Below are 22,304 nucleotides of genomic sequence, written 5' to 3'. Positions count from 1 at the left end.
CTCAGCATCCAAACAAAGCCAGAGGACACATTATCAGTGCATTACAACATTTTCAGCTCTCAGGAAACACATTACAACATTGCTCTACATTGCACTTTTTGAGACGTGCTTTTATCCCATCTTCCTTCTCTCACTCCAACCAGTCGCAGCAGATTGCCCCGCCCCTCTCTGCGCCTGGTTCTGCCGGAGGTTTCTTCCTGTTAAAAGGGAGTTTTTCCTTCCCACTGTCGCCAAAGTGCTTGCTCATAGGGGGTCATATGATATGTATTACTGCAGGGTCTACCTACAATATAAAGTGCCTTGAGGCAACTGTTATTGTGATTTGGCGCTGTATAAATAAAACTGAATTGAATTGAGATTAATCTAATAATATAAGAATTAGTGCACCGGCCTGAATCTGTTCAACACCTGAGGAGGCTGTAAAGATCTCATGTAAGAGCTTTGAACAAAATTGAAAAGGAAGCTGAGATTATGAAGTAAATATGTTGGAGGTCTCTTTGTCTGTTTCTTTTCAGTGGGTTGGACTAGCTTCCCATTGTGTTCACTGTGTTCTTATCGGTTCAGGTTTGGACTTTTTCATCTTTGGTTGCTTCAGATAAATTGTGAGTGAGCCTCCCTCACATTAGTGTGTAAGACTGCCATTTTTTATTTACCCAGCAAAGATTTCACCATGATTCTCTCACGATTTTTTCCTTAAGCCCAGTGTAAAGCCATCCTTTCTTGTTGCAATAATCACATGACGGTCATGCAATATCTTAGTTAGAAAATGCCGAAGACAAGTGATTAAATATAAGCTTTCTCTGTGTCTATCTGCTGTCCCATTCAGCTGGGGAGAACAAATATTGCCGTGTATAAACAAGCAGACTTGGCACCGCGTTATAGAATATCAGGCTTGTTTAGGTAAGGATCCAAATCACGCATTTGGGTTGGCTCAGAGGATTGATTGCTCTTACAGCAGATTATTCCATGTTTGTCTTTGTTTAATCTAATCATTTTACCAGGATCAGTGGCCAGTCTGTGTGTTTGTCTGCTACAAGCTGTCTAATTCCTCTCTCCAGCATAAAAGCTCTGTTTGTTCATCGTCCATTCCTCCGGTTTCTTTATAGTTTCCACTGTCACTGTTTCTCCATCTCTTTAACTTTTGAATCTACATTTGTAAATATGCATATCTGTCAATGTTTTTTTTCCTCTGGTTGTAGCGTTGAAGTTCTTTGTTCTGTTTTATGCTGAGATTAAAACAAAAATGCTTTTTGTATTTTGTGAGTCTTCTCTAGAGGTCTGTCCCCGACCTTTCACCCCTGCTCCAACAGCACTGGGCGGAGCTTTAATATTGTTATAATACAGAAAAAGACTCATTTTACGAGTTCAACGCACAACATACTGCCGGCAATAATGAGAAGGCAGGAGGGAGATGTGCTGCCTCCAGACTTTCAGATTCTTCTAGTAATTCTTTGGCACAAATTAATCTGTGTAAAGTTCAGCCATTTTGGTGCATTAAAACCAGCACAATCATTTTAAGACTTACAGACTGAAGAGTATTTGAACATATTGGGACTATTTGAATAGCATTTATTGTATTATGTGGGATACGTTTCAGCTCTTACTAAGACAAAGGAAAATTTTATATTGCCACCATCATTTTACATTTTCTGTATTTCTCCTCAGGTCCAGAGTACGTGGATGCCTCATCAACAATATGTTATGCAACCTACAGTAAGTACTCCACCGTGTACCTGAAGTACTGCAGCTGCCCTTGAGTCAGGGCCCCCGCTGGGGATCCACCCTTTAGTTGAAAATCTGTGATGCGCATCCAGTCTAATCTGCTGTTAATCAAAACTTTTTAAAGATTCGTATTTTTTAATTTATCCTGAAAATAGTCATGGAGACATTTTTATATTTAGCACAATGTGACTGACCAGAAAAAGATTCTGTTTGGAAAAACGTTTAAGCCACATTATTCTTCCGTTGCAGACTAAATGTTAAAGCAACTCAATTTCTAACATGCACTTGGCCACTATTACTTCTGGCCAAATGATTACACCATTTCGGTCCTGGAGTTACTATTCGAAGCACTTTACCCAATTTTGATAACCACATTTTTCCATCTCTCCTAAGTATACAAACACATTTTGTTTTATTTTTGGGAGGCTTTGTGGAGTTTATATGTTTTTAGTAGTGCCAGGAAGCAATTCAGAGTCATTTACCAGACCACAGCACAAGACAGACTGCTGCTTGAGGTTACCATCCCAGACAGCAGACAAGGGGGAAAAAAGCTAATATTAATTAGACTTAGTTCACGAGCAACACGGTCTTTAACGGTGAGGTAATCACATTGCCTTCAGTCACATTCAGTTCTGTTTTGCAGAATTTCTTCTCATTTTTAAAGTGGCATTTAACAATAGTTCTTCGAGCTTCATGAGGGTCTTCCAAAGTTTTTCTTTGGACATCGGCTGCTTTTTCACTCATTTTCAATCCAGTCCTTGTACCTGACCATTTTCAGATAAATGTTTTCTTTGTTAAGTTACTTGGCATTAACCTGGGAATCATTCAATCTTAAAAAGGAACCTAACTCAAGAAATGAACTGGTGGCACGTCTACACATAACAAAAACCTTAGCAGAGAACCACTTTTTAAACAGTACCTTCAGGGACTTTGTTACTAGCAGCCATAATTTGTTCCCATTTCTTCAAATTCATGAAAAATGGCAACAATAAAAGTTTGACAGGCATAGAACGAGCGATTAGCCAAAAACCTGGCACAACTGAAAGTCATGCTCTTAACAAACAGGAAAGAATTGTGAGGTGCATCTGGCCCTTCAGTTGATCCAGTCGATCTACTGTTTACTAAAATCTTATCAAGTAGACAGATGGCTGTCAACAAGCCATTCTTAAGGAAGACAAACAGAGAGGAAAGCCTGAGGTTTGCTAAATTACACAAAAACTAGACTAAAAATGGCACCAAGTCTTGTGGAGTAATGAATCCAAATTTCAAATCATCATATATATAGACTAATATATATAGTCTCTTACAGCCATCATGGTTCGGGGTTATATTTCAGCCAGTGGTGTTAACAATCTTATCAAAATTGATGGAATTATAAACAGAGAAGAGCACCATTAGATTTTGATCTACCATGCAATACCATCTGGAAAGTGTCTGATTGGCAAGAGCTTCATTTTCATGACAATGATCCCAAACACAGTGACAATACAGCAAAAGCATACCTGAATAGAAAAACACACAATGGATTGCTATCAGTCATGGATTGGCCTCCCCTGAGCCCAGAGCTCAACATTTTTGAAGCAGTGTGGGATCGTCTTTACAGTGAACAGAACAAAAGGCAGCCAACATCCAAAGAAGAGTTTTGAATGCCCTTCAAAAAGCCTGAAGAACTATTCCTGAAGAAATGACAAGAAAACTTGAGCAAGAGCGTTCAGGCTGTCATGAAGAATAAAGGTGGTCATACCAAATATTGATTTTCAAGCTCGTTAGAGTTTTACAATCTGTATTTGCAGAGTTATATACTGTATTTTCTTGTATTTTTACACATTTCAATAAATTGCTGCACATATTTTCAAGCAGGAGAGGTGGCTCAAGGCTTTTTCACATTTCCTGAAATACCCCCGCTTGCGCATCCAGTTTTATTTTCCTATCGCTGAAGCCTCACCCGCAATCTTGCTTGAAAATACTTTTTCTTCTCTGTTGTTATAACAACAAAGCACATTAGTGGTTTACCAAATTGTTTTAAGGTTGAGTTTTTAATTGATCCAAGCTCTATAAGTGTTCTCATTTTGTTTCTTAGAGATTTTAAATCATTCTGCCAGAGATTTCTAGTGTTTGCTTGAGGCTTGTTGTGGCCCCTGAAGCATATTCAATCTACTTCATTGCTCTCAGTTTGTTCACAGAAAAAGACTGGTTACCAGTCAAGGGCAAATATAACTGATTCTTTACCACTATTTTTAAAAAAAAGCTTCACTTTTTGAAAATCTCAATACTTCTTTAATACAGTGGGCACTTAGTTCTATTAGCCTGGAAAAGGGAGTGCAGTGAAGATTTTATGTTCTACATAAAGCACATTTTTAGGACTCTGCGTCACAGTATGGTTCATAATATGCATGTAAATTCTGCACTGTGGTTCTAATTTTATTGATACAATAAGTTATTTTGTCTTTGAAAAAGAAATTACCAGCCTCAGGGTAACTTGTGTTAGTTTTTGCTGAAGTTACCTCTAATGAATCTCACAGCCGCATAATTTAAGTCATGCTTTGATATCGAGGTTCACTATTCTGTACTAATGAGCAAATGAATATGCATATGGGTGAATAGGTAGCACCTTACAGTTTGGATCTATAACCCGGGGTTATAGAGTTCTATGCTGCAACAAATATTTTATACACTGGGTAGATACCAGCCCAAAAGTGTTATAATAATAGGGAGAAAACTAGTAAGAACACACAGTTCCGGCGTAATTAGTCATTATTTTTTTGTGTAGACTGTTAGATTAATTAAATTTGTTTTCCCCAGATACCGGGGTCGTATGCCTCCACCAGTTTAAATCCTTCTCACTTCCTCTTACTTCCTAAATTCGTGTTTTGGGAGAACCTTATGATATCCCAATGAAGGTGACCTTGCAATGACCTTTCAGTGTTAAATAAAATTGCATTAGTTTATGTTATCCTCTTATATGATTAGAATTCTAGAGTTACAACTGAATACTGTAGCTGTTTTGTGAGTTCCTAATAACCTTAGCTTTGAACTTTGATAGCCAAAATATTATCGATTCATTGTTACCGGCACAGAGGCACAAATCAGTACACACTACCTGATATTTTCATATCATGATATTTTTAGCTTTTGCTGTTGATGGTTCAGCATGAAAAACCAAGTTTGGCTAATGAAGTCCGTACGAATGTGGATAACATTGTAAGCGTCAGTCAGGAAGACAACTGCTTTAGAGTCCCTGCCACTGAGCAAACTGGGAAACATTGGCACTCACTCACTAGAGGAGTGCTCAACCAGCCGCATGGCTCCCCGCTGTGGCCATTTACCACTCAGTCCTACCCATCTCACTTCCACTCCCGCTGTGGGACAGTGAACATGTAATCTGGTCGCAGCAGGCCACCAGCCCAGCAGACACACACACACCCACACCCAGCTGCAGCTGCCCTGTGAGGTGCCCAGTTTGCCTTTCAGCCACACAACTTCCTGCCTTTTTTTTTTTTTGCACATATCTTCACTCAACCAGCCACCTCCTTCCCTCCCATACTTTGCAGTACTCTCAGGCAGGTATGCTCCTTCCTTATGGCACTCGTTTCAGACTGGATTAAAGCTAGCTCGCTAACAAGCTGCTGTTTTTGGTGCTGCTGCTGAGTCTGCCTGTTGTGAAAATGAAGCTGTCTTAGGTGGTAGACAGTATTACAAGGTGAATGACAAACGTGACAGAGACCTCTAATAGTATAACTGCTCAGCATGTGCAGTGCAGCCCGTTTGTGTTTTAGTGTGTACATGCATTCTTTCTACACAAATACATTTGTATATCTGCTTGTGCGTGTGCATCCACAGGACAAGAATGCACGTTTGCTTGAATGTGCATACTGTTTTCTTCATTTTCTGGCGTCTTCTCAGGCTCTCGGCCATGTGGTGTTGTGGTTTGTCTGTCATCACATGGAGAGAGTATATACTGCCTCATCATCTATGCTTGGGTAACTGTGCGTGTTTGCCGATACATGTTTGTATGTACTGTATGTGTTATGAATTGCCATACGTGTGGTCCATACGGGTTATTCTTTACCAGCCCATGCGATGCCTGATGGTCATCCATCTTTCAGCCTTATGTCATGGGGCCTCTTGAAGCCTTTGGGACTAGCCACTAACCAGCAGCCATTGTACTGTCTACATCTCATCATGCCTCCATGCCGGCAGTAGCCATGTGGTGATATAAGTCCCCATGGTCCCGTCCCCATTGTGTTCCATTGGCTCTTTCTGTCACCAAATGGCTGGTAGGTGCTAACCCCAGCTGTCACTGCTGACAGTGAATCATAGATACCAGTCTGTCTCCCTTTATGACCCGTGCTCGTATCAACTACCAGCTACAAACACAGCAGACTGCCCTTTATACACACATGCATACACACACATTCTGCCATCAGTTCAGTGAATCACATCAAATTAGCTAAGCATCCTAGTTCAAATGCTTGGGGGGCTTCTCAGGGCATTAAAAACCAATTGATTGTGCTGCAGTTTGGCGACTCCTTCCTCATGTTGCGTGTTAAACCAATGGAGCGTTGTGCAATGGCGCTCTTGATATCTGGGCAATATGGAGGCAGCAGAGCGTGGAAGGGGAAGAGCTGGACAGTCATACAGAATAGAATATAATAGTCTATATGCATGTTAAATAAACTTGTTAATTAATCAGACTTGTTAAGTTTGATTTAACAAAATAAGTATTTAAGAATAGATCTAGAGATTATTATTTAGATAATTACATTACAGATACAGATTAGGGTAAAATGTGTTTTTGAGTCTACTATTAAACGAAGTACAACAAATGGCACCTAAAATCTAAATAATGTTGAAGAAGAGCATTAAGGAAAGGAACTTTGGATAAATTGTATTAGTTATGCCACGACGGGACGTTGGTTGCTGCAAATTCATTCATTCATTCATTCATTCATTTATTCATTTCAGGCACAACAAAATACATATATTGAACATAAAGTGCACAAAACAAAAAACAAAAATTACCTGAAAAGGAGTGGGACGAAGAAAACTTATTAAATCCCACCCCTATACTCACTCATCAACAAAAAACAATAAGCTTCCCACAGCTACGCCCATCGTTACAACCAAACAAACCATCAACAGCCCCGGGCACATGCAAGCATCTCAACGGCAGCTCGCAACAACAATTAGAACCATCATAACTAAATACAGAATATATAATAATTATAAATTGCGTTACCACAGGTAACAGGCAATAATAATTACATAGTGACAAACACACATACATATACATACATACATATACTGTATATCTACACACACATATACATACATACGCACACACTTTTTTTTTTTTTTTTTTTGGAATCCATACCAGCAATGGTAAGAGAACAGACATTACAGAGCACACTAAAACCATCATTGAGTATACTGTGACCAGACCAACTGTTTGTAGAGGAATTTAAATCTATGAATATTTTTGCATTGTTTCAGTTGTAAACTCAGACTGTTCCAGATTTTCACACCACATACAGACACACAAAAACCTTTACGGGTTGTTCGAGTTCTGGGTAATTTGAATTCCCCGATGAATTACAATGAGTATTGTAATTCATTATTAATTTTAGTTTTAAATAATATTGTTTTTTTAGCTGTTATAAATTGTGCAAAAACAGTGAAGAAGTCTTCGTAAAAAAGCATAATGCTCATATTTGTACATTATAATCTGCATCATAATAAGCTTGGCTGAAGGACTACTACACTATGATCTTGCATCGTCCCTCAGTTTCTTTGTCAGATCTCACCAAGTCTCACCCAGTACCTGATGGTCAGTGAAAATCTTTATGTCAGGGTTTTACGGTGGGTGATGACATGGGCTGCATCCATCTTTAATTTACAGTCTGTGAGCTGAACTATTCTGCAAATGCCAGATCTCTCTGTGTTTTACATTGTTCCTACAAAATATAACAAGACGTTTTCTTTGGGAGTGCCTGACAGGCTGTTGTTGTTTTTTGATTTTTAAAGTGCTCATATGAATTGTTTATGCTTATATGAAGTTGTCTGTACTTTCTACTTGAGCCTTTAAAAAACAGCATGCCTCCTATGATAACGGTCATGCTAAACTTACTCTGAAATGATATGCTGGCTTTGGTGTTGCTGAGTTGAGTATCTCTCAGCAGGACAAATTTCTCTTCTTCGCAAAATTGTGCAAAGTGCTGGTGGAGCTGTATATTGTTAAAACCCCTTGTTAGTTAGCTACTGCCGATACTAATGATACCGCATTGATTTGTTAACCTAATTTGATGTTTTTCTTCATTTCAGCCCTCCGCTGGCTTTGTAAACCTGAAGTCCATTAACTGCGTTAAGCAGCAATTTGTTGGAAATAATAGATGTTGTGTTGAATGGAAGTAAATCAAACTGCTGACACTGAAAGCAACTTGACCGCTACTTGCCTTATTGCACAGTAAACAGAGAGCACTGCAGCATGTACTTCTAAGGCAAAAGGTGTTTGTTTGTATCTGAGTAGATTAAGTTTGACAAGTCTATCCATACGAAACTGGTCTTCATCCCACAGAGGAGCCGGCGCTTTGTTAGCAGTTAGAAAGGGTGACTGAGCAGAGAACAGTTTTCAAAATTTGCTTATCTTCAATTAATGCGCAAGATGTTCTCTGCGGGAAACCTGATAGAAAGTGACAGCGTTTCTTTTTTTTTCCTTAAGTGGACATCTAAATGAGTCTGCAGTCTGTTCTTACGTGGGTTGTTCTTCTTTCCTTTTCCTTTAGTTTATCATTTGTCTTCCTTCTTTCCTTTCTCATCGTCTGTGAGATGTTCTCACAGGTCATGTCAAAACACGACCACTTGCCTGGTCAATGCTACAGAAATCAGCAGACCTTGAAAAAGTACGAACAATTAAAGAACTAGAGGCCCCAAAACGACAAATGCATACGTGCAGCTAACGCGTGCGAATGCCTACACGCACAAAACACATTCCTTCCCGTGGTAAATCTTACTTACATACAGATCATCAATCACATGCACGTGCTCTTAAATTCAGTTCGCACTGCCAAAGATTGCCGGACTAAGTGCTGTGCCAGCCATGCGCAGCATTGCTGTCTTTCCCCATGAGTTATCCCCCCCCCCCCTTTGTTTTTTCCTTTGACCCCCCCCCCCTTTTTTTTCTCGCTCTGAACTGTATGTGCTTCAAGTGTGCATTTGCCTGAGTGCACCAGCCCTTACATACTGGAGGTGAATTATTGAATTCCTCTGCCGTTGCACTCCGGCCAGTTCTCCCTACTTTGAATAGACGTTCACTGGGTCTCTGAGAACGTGAATCGTAACTATCAGCCCTCATCGAATAGGGTTGAATCAGTGCGCTGTGTTATACCCATCTCCCCGCTTGACATTAAAAATGCTCCTCGGATTCAGAGAGGGAACATTATGTTGGTCTCATGGATTTGACTGGCGAGGCAGAATTTGAGACGGGGCTACACTCGTCCTTGAGTTTCTCTTTTATTTTTTTCCATCCCCGCTCCCTCTGCACTCCTTCCTGTACACCTAGCTCTCATTTCTCCCTCATTTTTGTCTCACTCTGTCCTGTTTCTCTCTCTTCTCTTCTGCCCTTTCAGACTACAACTGCACCTACTGTGTCCGTGCCAGGAAAAAAAAAATTGTCTTGTCAGGGTTAAGGTTTCATATATATGTAAGAACAATACTGTTGCAGAGACACTGGATGACTGACAAGGAGATTGAGTGGCTGCATTTTCACTGTAAGCTTTTTGGATATTACTTCAACAAATTTTGCGATAGTAGCAAAAAAATATGTTTGGAGACAAAGCTGACATGCTTTGGTGGGCAGGCTTTATTAGCTGGCTGTGTTTTTAATTGGATTTCTAATCTTTTTTTCCCCCCTTTTTTGGTTTTTATAAATAGAGTAAACATTCTAGAGAGATCCTTGTGTGTGAAATGATCTATTTGTCTACAAAAGGCAGTCAGAGAACGGCTGATAAACGAGCACAGTCCGACCGTGGAGAGGAATGGACCTCCCATGAAGACATGACAAATACTGTTACATGCTTCATCTAGCACCCTTATCGCCTCATACACACATTAAGAAACACAACACACAAACGCACGCTACAAATCCATCCAAATAGCATGTCCTATTCGATATGGAGAAGTTGGTGCTTTATTTTTCATAATAACTTTATTACTAGAATCATTTTATAGTCACAAGCCATCATATTACTGGGGGAAATTATTAGTTTTGCTTTCCTTCACTGACACATATATATAAGATTACAAAGCAGCAGCATTACCATAATCCATCTCAGCCACGGCAATTTGGTTATACATGCTCCCAGATTTTGACCTGCAACTTTAACCTGTGCACCTCATCTGCCACCTATTGTAAATTGAATATGTAGTATTCTAGCTGATAGACAAGCTGATGCGTAAATAGACGAGGGAAAGCAGATTCATCATCGCTCTTATTGCCTTTTCATTGCATAGGACAAATTTATACAAAGTAGATAATCCTCATTGCCACATAACCAGAGGTGAGGAATCTTTCATCTGCATCATGCTCCACATGTTAATCTGTTAACATACATTTTTTGCAACCCCTCGGCTGCTTCAGTTTCTTAGTACCAGTTTTCTGTCTTCCCTGCAGGGCTTTCCTGTGTTTGCAATTAAGATTTCCAAAAACCATTACAAAATCAGATTTCAAGTATCCCTGTGATCACAAAGACCGAGTTAAGCCGCTACACACATCACTGTCAGCTTGGGAGGCTCGTTCATTGCTATCTTTTGGTCTGCGCTACTAGTTGCTGCCCCACTTGGGTAAAGTAAGCAGTTCACTGTCCTAGATCAGTCTATAGCACATTTGGTCCTTTAGACAGACTCTGTTGGTAATAGTTGAGAAACCCTGGTAGTCTGTTAGCCCTAAGGAGGGATTCCCACTGAAGATTAGTTTGAAGCACCTGAAATGGTGGCTCCCTTTTCTGTGCTTACCCGAATACAAAGGTGCCCGAGGACATCTGGAAAACATGGTCACAGTTGAAGTAGGTGACATACAGCACAACCGCAGAACAGGGTAAATAGGAGCACACGGACACCTTTAGAAGACACGTTCATATTACTTCACACGTTTTTGTTTTGTGTTGTTTTTTCTGTAGTTTTTGTAGAGAGACAGTCATTACCAATAGTTTAGCCTTCAAGTGGGTGAGCCTGGTGCAGTTGGGTGCCGTTACCACTCAGCCATCTGCAGATGTGCTGTGTGTGTGTGTGAGCATGATTGCATTAGGGAGGGTATTTGTCATGTTGCTGGTTTGTCATGCTGCTTGTTTACACTGTGACATTATGGGGACTTGTCTTCCTCATGGGGACAAAAAGCTCATCCCTATATAGCCTTGTTAGGGGACCAAGATGAAGCTCTTTGGAGTCATGAAGCTGGATAGTCACAGTACATACTTTGCAGACTTAAGACCCTGAAGCATGGAGTGTGCATGTCTCATTTCCACTGACACAAAACACGCTAACTAGTACAAACGAGCATCAGTGTCCAAACCACAGTGCCTCACATGGAGAAAGCAACTGTCAAATACAGCGAGGAATGCACTGAGTCAAATGCAGGTCGTCTTTCATAGGCCCGAGACAAATGAAGCTTTGTTTTAGCCAAAGACTCAGAAATACAGCCTCGGCCCATTGGCGTTCTTGAGGCTTTTAATGTGCCAGTCTTCTGTCTTCTCATTCCCAGACTTTAATCAACATCTTCCCCCAACACAAAGCATATAGGCATGGTCTCTTCTTACCAGGCTGGCAGTAAAACACTACACAGTGATCTTCTTGCAAATAGTGAAACATGGGGACCTGCAAGGTGAGGAAAAGAATGTGAACCTCTCATGTGGCCTCAAGCTGTTTTCCGAGTGAAGGTATTGCCCCAAGGTAGTTACATGTATCAACACCGGCTTGAAGCAGCAGGGTAGATATGCAATAATGTGGGAAATTATAACCTGAAGCAGTGAGAGATTAGCAAAAATAGCTAGATGTGGGGGTGCTGTGATCAGGTTTTTTTCGGCTGATACTGATCAGTTTTCATGTCAGCAGAATCAGACACTGTAATGCTTATCTTTACAGGAAGTCCGTGACATTTTTCTCATTTTATTTTCTTTTTTCGCTCTAAAATATTACACTATGTTCATTTTGAAGGCAGTTGTCCTTCTGTGCCTGCCTAAGACAGAAATCCCAGTCCCAGAAAGCACACTTTTAGTGTTTACAAAACTGGATGAAATTCTGGGCGTCCCCCAGAAGGACATGTTTAGTAAAAAGGAGATACTGCTTTCAGTCTGATACCAGCAGCCTGAGCATACTGCTTAGCTGACTGCATCTTGAGTGTATGGAGGTCTGGACCTGAATGTAAATTATCTTAATAGCCTGCTGCATGTGGTGGAGATCCTTCAGCAGTAATGGACCAGGCAGTAAAAACAGTCACTATTTGTGTGACATTTATGTAGTTGCCTCACCTTTTTTACAATTGGCGTTGCTGATCAGCAGATGTAAAGTCAAGGTAATGAATATCAGCTGATACCAACCAGTGTTTCATAAGCAAGTGCTTGTAATGCGATAGTCATTAAAAGAAAACACTGCTGGTCGTAAGAAGTTTTACAAGATTTCTTATTTACTGTACATTGTGTCAAGCCGTTGAGCGTATATCAATGTATTTTACAGGCAACGAGTGGTTATCATCTCATCTCCGGTCTAAAGCAGAATCAATACCACCTTAAGCAGGACTGGCTTTTCCACACGCACGCACATAGACGCATGCACAAACAGGAATACATGTGCATACATTGCGGAGCTCTGTAAACATCGTCTCATACATTTGTAACAGATACGTCTGCAGCAGGCATTATCTTATTCTCTCTTACACGCAGAGGACAAATCAAAAACATATATTGTCTCTTTGTGTCAATCTCTTTCTCATTTTCTTTCCTCTCTAGCCCATCAATGGACAGACGCACAACCAGACAGACGCTTTTGCACACAGACACACACGCACACACTTTAAACCCTCTCTCTCACAGACACTCAGTCTCACAAACACAGAAAATCGAAATCACAAATCGGCTTAACTCTCCCTGACACATCTGTGAATTAAGCCTTTCCGTTGCTCTCCCTTTCCCATTATAAAGGCATTGTCAGAGGCTGAATCGGTAACAGGTAGCCCACAGCCCCTGCTGCTTCCTTCTCACTTCTCCTCTCTCTTTTTTTTTCTTCCGCCTTACTCATCTGTCTTCTTTTTCATTCTCGGTCTTTGACTTCTCTCTCTCTCTCTCTCGTTCCAAAATTCCACTTTTTCTCTCCAAGTCTCTGGCTTCACTTCCCTCATCTATCTCTCTTCGCTTCCGTCTTACCCGTGACCTCCATCTTTGCTTAATCATCTCTCTCCTGTCCTCACAGTGTCTTTCTGTCTCTCTTTCCTCATTTCCCCTTTCCCTTTATTTATTCATCTGTCACAGCCAGTGGCAGAATAGTACTGGGTATTTTCATTTGGCGCTCCTTTATAAGTCCTCACATTTCACAGGGAAAGCCTGTGTGCTTTTGACTGCATTAATATTGCTGCTATAATTTGTCAGTTCAGCTTATATACAAAATATAGGGTCAATTTTTAGGACACTAAGTATGATTATACAGTAAAGTACTCAGCAGCATGTAAAGTGGTTACATTAGTCAGTAGCACCTGTAACATGAAAATACTGCCTGCATACATGTTGATACATCAGTAAGAATCTGATAATATATAAGTGTTACACTACGAGATACTTGTACTTTTGTAAAAATCATTTGTTGATTAGCAGTTTTAAGTGTGGTCAAAAATATATAGAGCTGATATTCTCGTCTTTTTTTTTATTTAAACATACCTTCATCAAAAAACTTCACAATCAAGTTCACAATAAAAAACAAAACCTATCAGAAACCATTTTTTCCACTGAGATTAGTATTAAGTTTGAACTTTAAGGTGTATTCTTTTTCTTCTTCTAATAGCAGTGCTATATTTCCACAAGCTTCCAAAGGGTCTGTTGGGTCTGACTGACGTTTCATCAACAGAGCGAGTATGCCAAGCTCAGTGTAGATGTCTACATGCCCTCAAATTTGGTGTCAACACATTACTTGTCCAAAAAGAAATACTTTATTACTAGGGCACCAACTATGTATGTGTCCTTGAAGTGCACTCCCAGCAGCTTAGAATGTGGGTGTAATAGGTACAACTACTTGCCCGTGGTGTGCAAAGACTCCCGTCTGCATATCCACGAGGGAATTTAATCTTAGTTTAAGTTCGGGCGGATATATCAACCTTACTGTCATGTGAAAAGGAAAGCACATCCTTATTGCTTCCAGTAAGTGGGAAAATAGCAGAGGTTGATGATCAAATGCACTTGATTAATTGATCATCATCGAGTGTAAACACCTCTATAAAAGCAGTTTGTTGTTTGCTGATCGGGAACATTCAGGCGTGTGTTAACATAATGTTGCAATATCCCCAGAAGTGGACATCTCAGCGAATTCGACACGCAATGCTCAGAGAAACTGCAGAATGCCAAGAGCTACTTCTCAGAGATACAAGCCTCCATTAGCATGTTAAATCTTAAAGTTTATGAGAGTACAATTAGGAAAAACACTAAACAAGTTTGGCCTATTTGGAAGGGTTTCCAGGAGAAAGCCTTTTCTCTCTAAAACAAACATGGCAGCACAGCTTAGGTTTGCAAAGTTGTATTTGAAAAAAAACCCACACAACTTCTGGATCAGTGTTCTTTGGACAGATTACACCAATGTGGAGACATTTGGGCCTTAATCTGCAGCATCATGTTGAGCAAAAACCAAACAGCCTGCCAGCACAAACACCTCGTTCCAAAAGACAAGCACAGTGGTAGAGGGTTGATGATTCGGGCTTGTTTATCAGCCAGAGGACCTGCGCCACCTTATTGTCACTGAGTCGACCACGTGACTCTAGAATACTGTGGACAAATGTGAGGCCACCTGTTGGACAGCTTTGCTCTAACTGGGTCATGAAATAGGACAATGACCCCAAACAAAGCAGCAAAACTGCAACAGAATGTCTGAAAAATAAAAAAAATCAAGGTGTCACAATGGTCCAGTCAGAGCCCAGACCTCAACCTGATCAAAATGCTGCGGCGAGTGAACTGTGTATAAACAAAAGCCCGAAAACCTCAATGAACTGAAGCAATGATGCAAAGAAGAACGGCTAAAATTCCTCCCCAACAATGTGAGTGACTGATAAAGTCATACAGAAAACAATTACTTCAACTTATTGCTGCTAAAGGCGGTTAAACAAGCTATTAAATCCTGGGGTGTACTTAGTTGAAAGCAACTAAGTACACCCCAGGACTCACCATGTAGTCCTGTGAAAACCTTATTTTTCACAAGATTGTGTTTGATTACGTTCTTCACTCCTCACAGGGCCTTTATTTGTTATCAAACATTACATTTATTTAGTGACTGGTAATTACTGTCATTGTTGAGTCACCTGCCTTAATATTTGTATCCAAAAAAACCATTTTCAAGGTTTCAGAACTTGATACATCCATGTGTTTCGTGGATCTTTCCTATAAGGCGTTCTCCTTTATGTCTCTAATTGACCTCACGGCTATTCATTTAGGCTTACAGTTTTCAACAACACTAGTCCAGGACATGAAGAGGTCACAACTAATCCTACTTTTTGTGTCCACTCGTTATCCAGTTTCTTTCTTGTTTTTGTACCTCCACAAAGTTTCATGTGAAGCTTCTATATTGAGCTAGAGGTAGCAGAGATGGAAGAGGAGAGGGAGGAAGGAAGAGCAGTTTAGCTGCCTGTGTTGGGAATGCAGGGAGTAGACAAGCAGAGCAATTCTGACAGGCTGTGTCTGCACAGTTTGTTCTCCAAAAGGCCCACACAGAGTCGCCAGTGGGGTACACACATGCGCACACACTCCCAAGCATACACTACTTAAATTGCACGCTCACACACACTCACACACACACACTTTGAAGTTAGACAGTACTGTCCTCCTTCACACTCGTTACACACAGTGTGTTGCAGGCTTACCCACAAACACACATAGGCACCGTTACAGTGTTACGAGCGCACAACAAGAGAAGAGAGCCGAGCAGAGGAAAAAGGGCTGTTTTTGAACGCATTCCTTCGAAGGCTTCAGTGCTGAGGAAATGGAGCTATCATGACAAGGGATGAAAGAGCAACAATGGTTTCATCACTTTCCCTCATGTTTCACTGCACCGTGAAAAAGAAGCTTCTAGTGTTCTCATCCGCCCGTTAGGGAAAAACATGCTGTGCATTATACTGTGAGGACAGGCTCAAGAGCGAGCAAGTGAGAGCGAGGGACGGAGAGAAAGCATTTTCACTCGGCAACCAAAAAAAAATCATACTGCTGATACATCGGCAGCAGATAGTGATGGCTTTGATAGACTAAAGACAGTGGTGTGTATTGGTCCCTGTGTTCTGTTGCTGATTATTGACACCGTCCGTCTTTTTGTGCCCAACAACCCTCCTGTCGTCCTCTGTTTCTATTCATTTCATGCTTTTGATGATTCAATCGCTAACCCAAGATTTCTTCTTTCTGTCCTCATGCTGACATTCTTTTATGTTGTACTTCATCTCACTTTGTTTCGCCTAGTCTAAAGCACTATATAATTTATATTTAGATAGTATGAGGACTAGCAACTACTTGTGGAAGTTCATTAAGGCTTATGTAAGCCCGCATAGTTAATCAGAGAGCGACATGCACTAAACCAAAATGCTCCATCATTTCTTCTGTTCCTTAATTCTTCTCACCTTGTCCTTTTTTGTTTTTTTTGTTTGTTTGTTTTTACCTGCTTCCCTCAGGGTGCAGTGATCACGCCAGCCATGGACCACACTATGTCCATGCAGCCTGCCAATATGATGGGCCCTCTCACTCAGCAGATGAACCATCTGTCCCTGGGCACTACAGGAAGTGTGAGTAGGATTCGCTGTTTCACAGCGAACCACACACAGATAACCCCACACAAGCACACATAGTTACCGTGATCATCGTGACAGAATCTGGCTACAAGGACATTTTGAAGTGCTCCAACATGTTAGCTGTACTAGCGACAACTTGTTGCTTGGAGTGTTTCAGTTAGTTTTGCATTACATTTTTGAAAAGGTTCCTGGATGATGAAGTTTAGTTGAATTTAGTTTAGCTTTGCACTAGGTACAGCCATGCAGCAGCTATTCTTCAATAACAAAACCCTTGTGACTACACTATGGCGACTTACACAGAGATGTATGTAAAACATAAAAAACAGTGCACACAAGTCCTTAAAGTACAACCAGCAACCATCTAAATTCTAACGGCCTGATTTACAATTTGTACTCTGTATTACATAAGCTGTGCTACCAGGCACCATAACAACAATACATAATAACATTTCAACATTCATTTTAATAATTTCGAGCTGTGATCTGTAGCTCTGGCAAAAGGACTTCCAAGTCTCTGAGTCTGGTTTGATTTTCAGGTCTTTTCAGACAGAATAAATAAGAGATCATGGTTTGGGTTAAAACTTGTTTTCATCTTAGTGTTAGAAAGCTCCATTCATAGCTTGCCAGAGTGTCGTCCTCAGTGCATATTTTACATGTTTACTGGAAGTCACTTAACTCTAAGAAATACCTACACTCGACAGTAACAGCAAGCACAAGCAAATTTTCCTCTGCTTATCCGAAGTCTGGTCACGGTGGGTAAGCAGTGTAATCCAGGTGTCTTTCCTTCCCCAGCAATACATTCCGGTTTCTAGTGGAGTATCCCGGGGTGTCTGCAGGTTAGATGACATGTAGTCTGCTCCAAAATGAAATCAAATCAATTCATAGAAGGGTGCACTTTAAATACAGTGGGGCAAAAAAGTATTTAGTCAGCCACCGATTGTGCAAGTTCCCCCACTTAAAATGATGACAGAGGTCAGTAATTTGCACCAGAGGTACACTTCAACTGTGAGAGACAGAATGTGAAAAAAAAAATCCATGAATTCACATGGTAGGATTTGTAAAGAATTTATTCGTAAATCAGGGTGGAAAATAAGTATTTGGTCAATAACAAAAATACAACTCAATACTTTGTAACATAACCTTTGTTGGCAATAACAGAGGTCAAACGTTTACTATAGGTCTTTACCAGGTTTGCACACACAGTAGCTGGTATTTTGGCCCATTCCTCCATGCAGATCTTCTCAAGAGCAGTGATGTTTTGGGGCTGTCGCCGAGCAACATGGACTTTCAACTCCCGCCACAGATTTTCTATGGGGTTGAGGTCTGGAGACTGGCTAGGCCACTCCAGGACTTTCAAATGCTTCTTACGGAGCCACTCCTTTGTTGCTCGGGCGGTGTGTTTTGGATCATTGTCATGTTGGAAGACCCAGCCTCGTTTCATCTTCAAAGTTCTCACTGATGGAAGGAGGTTTTGGCTCAAAATCTCACGATACTTGGCCCCATTCATTCTGTCCTTAACACGGATCAGTCGTCCTGTCCCCTTGGCAGAAAAACAGCCCCATAGCATGATGTTTCCACCCCCATGCTTCACAGTAGGTATGGTGTTCTTGGGATGCAACTCAGTATTCTTCTTCCTCCAAACACGACGAGTTGAGTTTATACCAAAAAGTTCTACTTTGGTTTCATCTGACCACATGACATTCTCCCAATCCTCTGCTGTATCATCCATGTGCTCTCTGGCAAACTTCAGACGGGCCTGGACATGCACTGGCTTCAGCAGCGGAACACGTCTGGCACCGCGGGATTTGATTCCCTGCCGTTGTAGTGTGTTACTGATGGTGACCTTTGTTACTTTGGTCCCAGCTCTCTGCAGGTCATTCACCAGGTCCCCCCGTGTGGTTCTGGGATCTTTGCTCACCGTTCTCATGATCATTTTGACCCCACGGGATGAGATCTTGTGTGGAGCCCCAGATCGAGGGAGATTATCAGTGGTCTTGTATGTCTTCCATTTTCTGATGATTGCTCCCACAGTTGATTTTTTCACACCAAGCTGCTTGCCTATTGTAGATTCACTCTTCCCAGTCTGGTGCAGGTCTACAATTCTTTTCCTGGTGTCCTTCGAAAGCTCTTTGGTCTTGGCCATGGCGGAGTTTGGAGTCTGACTGGTTGAGGCTGTGGACAGGTGTCTTTTATACAGATGATGAGGTCAAACAGGTGCCATTCATACAGGTAACGAGTGGGGGACAGAAAAGCTTCTTACAGAAGACGTTACAGGTCTGTGAGAGCCAGGGATTTTCCTTGTTTGAGGTGACCAAATACTTATTTTCCACCCTGATTTACGAATAAATTCTTTACAAATCCTACCATGTAAATTCATGGGGGTTTTTTTCACATTCTGTCTCTCACAGTTGAAGTGTACCTCTGGTGCAAATTACTGACCTCTGTCATCATTTTAAGTGGGGGAACTTGCACAATCGGTGGCTGACTAAATACTTTTTTGCCCCACTGTATATGTGGTCTGTTATTTGTTTCCTCTATTCCAGTATACAGTTGGAAAATATCTAGAAAAAATCTGCGTCTAGTCTTGAGAGATGAAAAAGAAATGTTCAAGTTATTGTCAGGTGTGCTATAGGTCGGTATGACCGAGTTGGAGGCTTTTCATCTCAGAGAACATTGTTCGTTTAGTTTAGAAACACTGAGTAAGAGATGGGTTTTACATTTCCTTTCAAAGAAGCCAAACCTTCTTAGGCTGTCGCCACATGTGCTCAGCCACGGAGCTGCCATATCATTTGTTTTACACAGCATGCGTTCACAGCCACATATTGAGAGAGCGTATTTCCTTCCTGATCTTCCACATTAAACAGACTTCCTGTGAAGCTTAACAGTGTGACAGGCCTCTCGCTTCTCCACCTTTTTCACTTTCACCCCCTAATTTCTGTTTCTTTCTCACACTTTTCTGTCTCCCCTCTCTCTCTAAATCGCACAGAAAATCTATCGCTCCATCAGTTTTCCACACACTCACTTACAGTTGCTGGCCCCTAAACCGTGAACTCCCCGCCTGTTTCAGGATCAAGTCGACTTAGAGGTGTCACACGGTTCTGAAGCCTGACTTCCTGCCCTAACCCTGCTGCCCGCGGGCAGGCGGGCAAGCAGACAGCTTTGCTCCAGAACTACGTTTGATCTCTGTGTGTGTGTTTGGGTGTGTATGATTGAAACAGTGCTGCATTGTACAGTTATCCATGTGTTTCCAGGTGAGCTGTCAGCGACTGTGACGCCATGTTGGCTCTGTCAGGAATGCCCCCTCCCTAATCTGCCCCAGCTGTGCTAACAGCCAGGATTAGAGACAGGCTAATCTATGATGATGGCTTCTGATGTTTGATGGGTTGTATTATAGGAGAAAGTGGGTTAAAGCTCTCTGTCTGCTTTTTTCATTTCTGGTTTACCCTTTCTACCTCTCCCCTTTATGCGTACTTAGCTTTCCTGAGGCGATGTGCTGTGTAGCCTAACCTCTCTACGGCTGAACTAACGCGCACGCCATGCCACACTTGATCAACTTGGGGAATTGAGACGCGTTTCCTACGCCAGATGCAAAATCCCTTTCATGATTGGGAAAGCCTGTTAAAAAGAAGGGGTTAGGAACCAGGATCTGTAACTATTCATGTATTTAACTGGACTTGACACCACATACTCTTCAAGCACATTCCTCAAGTGTACACACAGAAGTGGTGAGGTTATTTTGAATGCCCCTACTGGTCACGTGACTTAGCCTTCACCGCAGAAGAGCACCTGCAGTAAGCACCGTCTCCAGAGTCAACAACTTATCATGCTTCTGGCTGCTGAAGTAGAGCCACACCTCAGAATACTCTTGGCTGTTCCAGGCCTCGCTGCGGCTGTTTGTGTATGGCTGTGGCTTCCTTTTTCTCTCCAAGAAAAGAACCAAATGTTCTCAGTCCGCCCAAGCTGTCACACTGGTGTGGTGACCGTAGCTTTCCGAGAATGCCGTGTTATTTTGCAGCGCAGATCAGCTTGCAGGGTGAGGCTTTAAAAAGGAGCGGCAAGGAAAAACCTCGCCTCATAACAAATTAGCATGGATCGTTCCCTCCTAATGGTCACTGCTTTGGAATTTAGCTGCTTCACCAGAAAATGTTCTGTTTTGAACTCATCCAGTTTAGCTTGGTGTCTGTCTGACTTGAACGACTTGATTACAGAATGCTAAAGAACCTCAGGCGCACTGTTTATGGATGGCACACATAAACATGCCATCCATGCTTCACGCTGATTTATTTTACCTTGTTTGGTGCATATTGCTCTGTTGCTGATTTATTTACCGTCTTCGAGGTCTCACCACTTAACAGGAGTCTATCTGTCATGCCTCGTGTCCCTGTTAGTCGCTGTGCACGTGCATGTGCACATGTGCGTGCGTCCTTTTGATATTTGTGTCTGTGTGTGTGTGATTGCATGCCTGTCAGCATCTGCGTTTGTGTGAACGACATATTGTTTGACATGACAGGAGGTGACCTTCCCTCAGTGTTCTCCATCCTCTTTCTGTCATGGCACGAAGAACTCTGTTGTCATGGTGACAGCGGTGATTGACAGCATCTGTGTCACAGGAAGACAGATTTGTATGAAGTGTTTTCCTTTATTATCTGGACAGTTTCCCTCGTGTTTTTGTTTTTTCTACATACATCTGTGCGTGTGCATGCTCGTAAGCTTTCCCTGCTTGGGTAAAGTTGACGAGCATGCACTTTCTTCTTCCTCTTCGACTTCGGACTGTAACACATGTTGACACCCTGCTGATTCCCACTCCACCGAGCTCTTTGGTCTTTGCAAGACTGGGATGATTATTTTTAATGCAACACTCTTGAACTATCTTTATTTTGTCTTAGTCCAGGTTTACATTCTCTTGAAATTTTTGGAGCTTGTTGTTTGATGTTGGTCTGATCCTAAATCTAAAGGCTGGATCGGGAATCAGTGACCTCCCCTCATTTCTTTTATATTTTGCTATGAAAATAGGAAATAGGTGCTGCGATTTGATGAAACATGGAAATATATAAAGTAATACGTCATATGAGGCAAAACCAGGGCTTGTGCAATTTTAAGAAGTCAGTATTTGGTATGATCACCTTTATTCTTCAACACAGTCTGAACTCTCTTAGGCAAGCCTTCTTTTAATTCCTTTAAATAGTCTTCGGGAATAGTTTTCCAGCCTTCTTGATCATTCATTCATGATCATGATGAAAAATGAAGCCACTGCCAATCAGACTCTTTCAAATTGGCACTGCATGGTGGATCAATATCTAATGGTACTTTCCTATGTTTATAATTCCATCAATTTTGACAAGATTCACCTGTTGCACTTCTCTCCTGACCTCCACCATATTGGTAGCGATTTGAACCAAATATTTCCTGTACTCACTGATTTTCAGTCCAGTTCAGTTCATAGCTTGGCCTTTTCTCCCTGTTTTCCAGACAAGTGAGAGGCCAGATGCATCTCTCTGTGTCCTGGCCTTCAGATACTGTTCATCTGCTATAGATAGTTTGTAGGCCTACCATTTCTTTTGTCCTCCCT

The 22,304-nt window shown here is 41.4% G+C and overlaps 1 protein-coding gene and 1 long non-coding RNA gene across 7 annotated transcripts in view; one reads left to right on the top strand and one right to left on the bottom strand.

The window, feature by feature from the left end:
• LOC146493076 (uncharacterized) overlaps positions 1-22,304 on the bottom strand; it is a 423,488-nt gene that overhangs the window by 344,582 nt on the left and 56,602 nt on the right. The window lies entirely within an intron of this gene.
• The window catches only part of LOC146493077 (RNA-binding motif, single-stranded-interacting protein 3-like), a 307,462-nt gene that overhangs the window by 272,044 nt on the left and 13,114 nt on the right, over positions 1-22,304 (top strand). For 4 of the 6 annotated variants that reach the window (XM_085148672.1, XM_085148677.1, XM_085148673.1 and 1 more), the window contains exons 12-13: positions 1,666-1,713; positions 16,619-16,729. In XM_085148672.1, the coding sequence (XP_085004798.1) occupies positions 1,666-1,713; positions 16,619-16,729 (159 nt within the window). The remainder of the gene's footprint in view (positions 1-1,665; positions 1,714-16,618; positions 16,730-22,304) is intronic. The other 2 variants (XM_085148676.1, XM_085148674.1) reach the window with 2 other exon arrangements.

Source organism: Neolamprologus multifasciatus, chromosome 22 (assembly GCF_963576455.1).
Source record: "Neolamprologus multifasciatus chromosome 22, fNeoMul1.2, whole genome shotgun sequence".
NCBI classification, from domain to species: Eukaryota; Metazoa; Chordata; class Actinopteri; order Cichliformes; family Cichlidae; genus Neolamprologus; species Neolamprologus multifasciatus.
The sequence above is the reverse complement of the archived record's forward strand: the minus strand, read 5'-3'. Positions and strand labels throughout refer to the sequence as shown.